This window comes from Bidens hawaiensis, unplaced genomic scaffold, assembly GCF_021521415.1.
Source record: "Bidens hawaiensis isolate Kalapana, Puna unplaced genomic scaffold, B.hawaiensis_p1.1 tig00018213_1, whole genome shotgun sequence".
NCBI lineage: Eukaryota > Viridiplantae > Streptophyta > Magnoliopsida > Asterales > Asteraceae > Bidens > Bidens hawaiensis.
The window spans coordinates 457,501-464,892 of record NW_027492752.1 but is presented as its reverse complement, the minus strand read 5'-3'; the positions used below and the strand labels follow the sequence as shown (position 1 = coordinate 464,892).

At 32.9% G+C, this 7,392-nt stretch overlaps 1 protein-coding gene across 1 annotated transcript; it reads right to left on the bottom strand.

The window, feature by feature from the left end:
- Positions 1-1,258: 1,258 nt before the first annotated feature.
- On the bottom strand, positions 1,259-7,040 carry LOC143555609 (calcium-dependent lipid-binding protein-like). The gene is made up of 11 exons (XM_077045129.1): positions 6,936-7,040; positions 5,217-5,318; positions 5,085-5,135; positions 4,871-4,991; positions 4,556-4,671; positions 4,376-4,474; positions 4,211-4,291; positions 3,707-3,792; positions 2,610-2,835; positions 2,362-2,526; positions 1,259-1,420 (listed from the first exon to the last, which is right to left on the bottom strand). Exons 1-11 carry the CDS (start codon positions 7,038-7,040, stop codon positions 1,259-1,261), a joined length of 1,314 nt encoding a protein of 437 aa, XP_076901244.1.
- Positions 7,041-7,392: the final 352 nt, after the last annotated feature.

The window sequence follows — 7,392 nt, the reverse complement described above, 5'->3', positions numbered from 1 at the left end:
TTAGTTATTACCTAAGAAATAATAATTGGTTTCCATATTTTGATCAATTTGCTGAATTTTTTTTACAGAGGTATTACGAGTTTACGGGTCAAAAGTGTATAATCTAATATTAAAGCAAAACGATTTTTTCACATGACATCATTCTAAGGCTTCTACATAAGATACCACGTAAATGTCATGTGAGCAGCTTCCTATTTTATCATCTCTTCTTCTAAACACAATATGGGACACGAACCCTTTTAGTTATGTTATAACCCGTGACTCAGTTTTTTATTTTTTTAACCACCCGTGTATCACACGGGCTCTATCCTAGTAACGATTATTACAACTAAAACACAATTCATAGAAAACCCTCGTCAAAAAATCAATGTTTCAAAAACCAAATCTACCCAATGGGCCGCAGCTCTACTGGTTCCAATTAGAGGTGCATAAAAAACCTGAACCTGGAACCGGACCCGAAAAAATACCCGGAACCGGTTTTTTTTATACCCGGGTTTTTAATACCCGAACCCGCCCTACCCGTAGGGTACGGATAGGGTATGCATTTCGGTACCAAAACCCGTACCCGGAACCAGGGTTTTCCAATACCCGAAATCGGGTTTTTCAAATACCCGATCTATACCAAAAAAATAACTGAAAAATACCCGAAAATACTAAAATTGTAACCCGTTAAAAAATCTAATCTATGCCCAAAAAAAACCCGGAAAAAGCCCAAAAAACACCGAAAAATAGGGTTTTTCAATACCCGAAAATAGGGTACTCAAATACCCAGTTTTAGAATACCCGGTTCTATACCCGACCCGAACCCGATGCATAGGGAATGGTTTTAGAGAGAATACCCGGACCCGAACCCGACCCGGGTATTGAAATACCCGATTTTCCAATACCCGGTCATACCCGAACCCGGTTCCATACCCTAATCCGGGTATTTGAAAAACCCGATTTTTGCACCTCTTGTTCCAATTACACATGTTGGACCTATTGTCCGGTTTTTATAACAAAGATAAAAGCGTATAACTTTATTACAAAAGTATACATAAGATTGTTCATAACAACAAATATGAAACATATTTCATTTATGATTATGAAGATGTAAATCTCAAACAAGTGAGAAAACAAAAGCATATCCTCTATCAACATCCAAACTAAGAAATGAGTAGCATAACTATGCATCAAAATTTACATAAACACAAAAATTTATAAAGAAGTTGAGGTGGAGTCTTACACATTTAAAGTAAAATTTCATCACCTCTTCCGCTCACTCATCACCTCTTCCGCTCACGTGTGTTGGATCGTCAATGGCATCCATGGTGCTATTGACGGCACCGTCGTTTTTCATTTTCTCCTTATTTTCGAGCATCTTCTTCTCTTCGGCTAACGCTGCATCTTGTTCTTCTTTAGTGAATTGATGATACTTTGCCTGCATATTAATATTAACCCTTGTATCGATCGTTTAATGACATGCTTTAATGTTTATCAAGTAAAAACACAATGGGCCGACCTAAAAGGCAATTGCATTAATAGCAATTATGGTGTGCTTGGGTCGGTTTTGGGCTCAAACAATACCAAATACTCAAAAATCAAAAATTCAAGTTTTGGGTTTTCGAAAAACGTTCAGTTTTGGTTTCACAATGTGCCCAGTTCGATTCGGTTTTCGCTTTTTCAGTTTCACCACTTGTGTTTGAAAATTTTGGACCGAAAAATTTGGCCCAAAAGAATAAACTTGGGCCTAAAATGTTTTGTTATTATGATTAACTGATTATTACACATTTGGGCCAAAAAGTTTTACTAATATCAGGCTTGTGTTTCGTTTTTTTCTCGGTTTTACCATGTGGGCATCCAAAAATATGGCCCAAAATATTGAATTTGGGCCTAAATTCTTTTAGTTAATGATTAATTGATTATTACACATTTAGACCTAAGGGGGTGTTTGGGATTGCTTATTTTCACCAACTTATAACTTATTAACTTCTTAAAATGTAATAAGGTGTTTGGGATTGCTTATATTATGACAAGAAAAGTCCATAAGTTATACTTTTGTAACTTATTAACTTATTGATAAGTTATAAGGAGGTAAAATAAGGAATCCCAAACAGCCCTTAAAACTTTTGGGCTACAACCTTATTACTTTGTTTTTAAAATTACTAAAAATCACTTATTTTAGTTCGGTTCTGTTTTTGTTTGATAGAAAAACCAAAACCGAACTGAAACATCGGTTTTTTTAAAACGTAAAAGCAAATTGTCGGTTTCTTATTGTGTTTGATTATTTCGGTTGCGTGCACACCGATGATAGCATCATAGCAACATACTTAATTTTGCTGAATGACTAACAGCAACAAGTATGCACATATTATTACTTACTTTGACTATAATATTTCCTCTATCCTTCTTATCTTTAATCTTGAGCATATCAAGTGAAGGCATGAGTCTCAAATCAATTTCTTTCTCAACATCAGGTTGAAGATCAGCCAACGATAATTTTGCGATTCCCAGTCGTTGATCCGATCCAATATCTTCATCAAAAACCTGTTTAACTCCACACATAACATGATTACAAAATGACATAAATCAAGAAACTGTAGGGGAAGTAGTTAAGGATAATATTATACCTCAACAATCGCGCATTGTGTCTCTTTGTCTTCCACAGTTAGATGAAACATTTGATTCCAAACAGGATTTAAGTTGTTCTCAATAACTTTTGTTTTGAATTTTTCCAATGGACGAACGAATGCAACCGCATATGGATCAGATTTCCCCATCATTTCCATGTTTTTTAAATTATGTGCTTTCACAATTGTTAGCATGAGCTTCCCTTGTGGTTTAAGCTCCAAATCACTGAATAATGTAACAATATGTCAACATATGTCACTAAAGTTTTTAAAAAAAATGACTTTTAGAAGCATCTACTTAAATTTGGTCATAATTAATTAGACATTGTTCTTACGGAAACTTAAAAAAATGATTGTCATGTTAAACCAAGAGTAAATTACATAGATGGTTCTTATGGTATGACTATATTTAGGGTTAGGTTCCCAAGTTCGAGAAATTTTATGGTCATCAAATTTGTCTTAGAAGGGTATTTTTGTCATCTTAACAGATAAATTAACATAAGTTACTGTTAGACTCCAAACTAGTTACAAGATAAAACCACGTAACCCAAACTTGCATTTTGAAACCTATAACTCAAAGCAACCGTGACTTCGGCTAAACCACATGGATTATTTGTGTAATTAACTCTACATAGAATTATGCATTTAACCGGCGACTAAAAAGTTAAATATACATGGATCACTGGATCTTACTTTTTAAATTTAAATTTTTTTAAAAAGGGTGTTGTCGTCATCATCTTAAAAGTTGACAGAAAAGTTAACGTCCATTTAATGTGGGACCAACAATATTACATATTGCATAGTTTGAATCCAAAGTGTGTAATTTCTCAAACTTGAGGGCCGTAACCAAAATATGGACACACCACAGGGACCATCGGTGTAATTTACTCTTAAACAAGTAAACTGTTTTCAGATTGCTCACATGTAAAGTTTTGTGGTTTTGAAACTGAAATTGAACCTACATATGTAAAATAATTACTAACCTAACATACTACTTAATTATAAATCCATTTTGTAACAAAATGCATTATGGTTTCTAATTCATTTAGTTTATTAAACAATGTTACACTATAACTTTAGTGATGAATCAATACGACCTTGTATCAACAGGCACCCCACCGAGTGGAACAACAATCCTATGTGGCCATTGAAGCATATCAGTAATTATTGAAGTTACAGTATCCTACACATAATGACACACTATAAGGAATGGCGATATTAAGGGATAATCAGTCAACACAATCAAAGGAATTAATACTCAAAATATGTTATTCAAACCTTGAAATCGTTACCTAATTTATATACACAAATCTCTCCTGTAAATGCTCTGATACCATATAAAAGTTATAATTCTGTGAATTGTATTTCTTTCATAATACATAATACAAGCCATATATAGGCATTTTACAATAAGGAAACGAGAGCATTTACAGGAGAGATTTGTGTATATAAATTAGGTAACGATTTCAAGGTTTGAATAACATATTTTGAGTATTAATTCCTTTGATTGTGTTGACTGATTATCCCTTAATATCGCCATTGTAATTAATTATGCCAAAAATGATTAAACAAGTTACAATCTTGTAATAAAGAAAACTTACGTCAATCATATCTGAAAGTCCGGGAATGGCTGTTAAACTTCCTCCAATCGCCTTTAATGTGTAATCGAACCTTGGTTTCGGCTGATACAAAGTAGCATCATTTTTGTATTAGTTGACCAAAAAAAGAGTTCACTTTATTTTTTCACCATAATTTAGTATGATTACCTCAGAAAGTAAGGCTACAACAACAGCAGAGATGCAAGGGATTTCCTCACAAAGTTGAAAAATAACGCGAATAATAGTAAAAACTTGAAGATCCTTCAGCTGCAACAAATATTTTGATCTTCATTTAAATTGTTTTCAAAATGATAAAAAAAATACCATAATTGTTGAATTAACTCTAACCTGAATAGGTAACGAAACACCTGCTTCGATTCCTAAAACAATATCCGGATCACCACCCCATCGGAAATCCATATCCATTGTTATTTGACCTTGTTTTTGACTCTGAATTCGGATACCTGCATATATTATGTGTCTTGAAAACTCAACTAATTAATGGGCATGGGTAGTTTGGTCATTTCACACCTACTTGACAGACCAAGTTAACGTCCATCCATTTTAGAGACCAATGATGTTACGTTTGTTCATACATTTGGGACTAACGTTGCAATATAGCCAGACCACATGGACTGTTTGTGTAATTGTTCGTTAGCATACCTTCAATCTTCGGTGCAACATTTCCTAATGACAATTTACTAAACTTCAAAGATGATATTCCTGACGGACGATATTCTTCCAATATCGGCTCAACCGAATCTCTTATTATTATCGTAGCAGCCTACAAACAATATTTGAGATAGCAAATAATAACTATAACAATGACAACAATAATAATATATAGGTGATAAATAGCAAAGGTAGAAAAACTCACTTCAGCAACATATGGCCATAGTTTGCTCAACTGTTTGTTCAGCCATTTTACCTGAAAAACACGCGTATAAAAGTTATTTACTATGACAAATGTAATATTATTTAACTCAATAATCACGTATAAAAATATAACCTGCTCATAAACAGGAAAAGATATCCATTCAGGAAAGTTATCACCACAAAGTTTTTTTAGGTCTTCTCTATCAAGAGATCCAAGAAGCTTTATATCAGCTGCCTGGGGAAAAAATAAAGCATTTTCATTAAAATAATTAAATGTTTTAACAAAAAAACTGCATATTTGTTAAGTAAAACTTCAAGATAACACAATCAATGGTGAGAGGCTGATACAATAGTTAGCATACTCATATTTAGACCAGCGAGACAAGTGAAAATGGGCTTAACACAAAAGGAGCAAAAACTTGGCTACGAGTGGAGTTACGGGGCCCGCTGGTGGTTTGGCCAAGTTGCCAGATCCGAATTCCATCAATTAGGGGTCCAATTTATTCAGTGAAGACAAGTATTTCTCTTTAGTATAAAAACGCATAAATCTTTTGTTATCTTATTTTACACGTTTATTTAAGTCTTTAGTTTCATTATTATTAGGCGGTTTGTAATTTCGAAAATCTGGCATATCTACCAATTTTAAAAAATCTATAAAAGGATCTCTCAGGTAATCTTTCAAGCATTTAATATCATCTTATTTTTTCTTGAGAAGATATCTATGTCTATTCCGAGCTTCCGCTCTGTGTTAGTATATGATAAATTAGTTTTGTAATAATAATAGTATAGAGTGTTGGAAATCAGGCCCAACTCGAACACAAAGCACGTGATATTTGAACGAAAACTACACAAAATAAAATGAGCCTACGTCTCGATTTATACCAGCTTGGCCGTCTCCAAGAATCCTTTAAAATTTTGGGGCCTGGGACGAGTGAAAATAACGGGCCCTAAAATCGCGTTATCAATTAGATAATTTGACACTTTTACAAATAGGGTTGCCTTTCAAAAGCCCACAACAGACCAAAACAAAATAATAATAATAATAATAATAATAATAATAATAATAATAATAAATAAGTTGTTAAAATAACTCATATAAATAACAAATGAAATTTCTTTTCTATACAAAAATTAAGAAGAAAGCAACTTGTGAGAATTAAACTCGTGACCTTTAAAATCATAGCCTAACACTATTTCCATTAAAACAACGAGTCATTTTGTATGCTTTTCTTTTAAAATAAAATAATATATAAAATATAAATATTTTCTATTAACAATTATGGGCCTCTTGGGAGAATGGTCCTGGGTCTGTTGCCCTGCTTTGAGCCGGGCCTATATACCAGCATAAAATCGTTTCCTAAAACATATTATTGCAAGTTTAGTAGTACATCCAAACAAACCCTAAATCAATATATTAACAATATCAGTGATGAACATGGATCCCTAAATAAAACATTAGTATAATCATGATCAACCTAAACAATATTACAAGCATACAATATTCTGCTTCCGCTCTGCGTTAGTTTATGATAACAAATTAGTGATATAATTTGTTCAATTACGTCACTAATTTGTAATAATAACAATAAAGAGTGTTGGAAATCAGGCCCAAACTCGAACATAAAGCACGCGATATTTACTTTTCAGTATTAATGTAAAGAACGAAGACCAAACAAAATATATGACCCTATATCTCTATTTATATATACTAACATAAAATTGTTTCCTAAAACATTCATGATGAACATAGATCCCTAAATAAAACATTATAATCATGATCAACCTAAACAAAAACTCAAATTTGTTCATAACAACATCTAATCATAATATGATTATTAGACTAACACATTACCTTGGCAGCTCGACTTCGGCTTCGACTCCTCATCATATAACGCCAACCCGCCATAATGGAAATCCCGAATAAAGCACCCATAAACATTCCCGAAACAAATCCCATTTTCGATCAAACTAAATTTCCCTATAAACAAATCGAATCAAGATTAAACTCAACGATCATAATAACTAATAAGAGGAAGAGAGGGACCCACTATGTGTATTCAGTGTATGTGTGTTTTTCAGTTTCAAATTCTTGATCGTTTACGTTGGATCTTGGCACTCAATGATAATAATAATAATAAGTGCACATGTTGTTACTGGTGATGAATAATAATAATAATAATTTCTAAATTGGTTAGCGTTTTGTTGAAAATATGGTGATGATCATCTGGATTCAAATCAATGTTTTTGCATGCATATATGCAAATTTGTGTGGATGATTTGAAAATTGTAATTTATTAAGATCAAATGTA

What these genes read in the sequence shown, in the direction of transcription:
- LOC143555609 (XM_077045129.1), bottom strand. Translation starts at nt 7,040, where the DNA reads ATGGGATTTGTTTCGGGAATGTTTATGGGTGCTTTATTCGGGATTTCC. An exon ending in GACTTTCAGATATGATTGAC is followed by an intron (nt 3,793 to 4,210) that starts GTAAGTTTTCTT and finishes CATTATGTGTAG; the next exon opens with GATACTGTAACTTCAATAAT. An exon ending in GGGGTGCCTGTTGATACAAG is followed by an intron (nt 2,836 to 3,706) that starts GTCGTATTGATT and finishes TACATTATTCAG; the next exon opens with TGATTTGGAGCTTAAACCAC.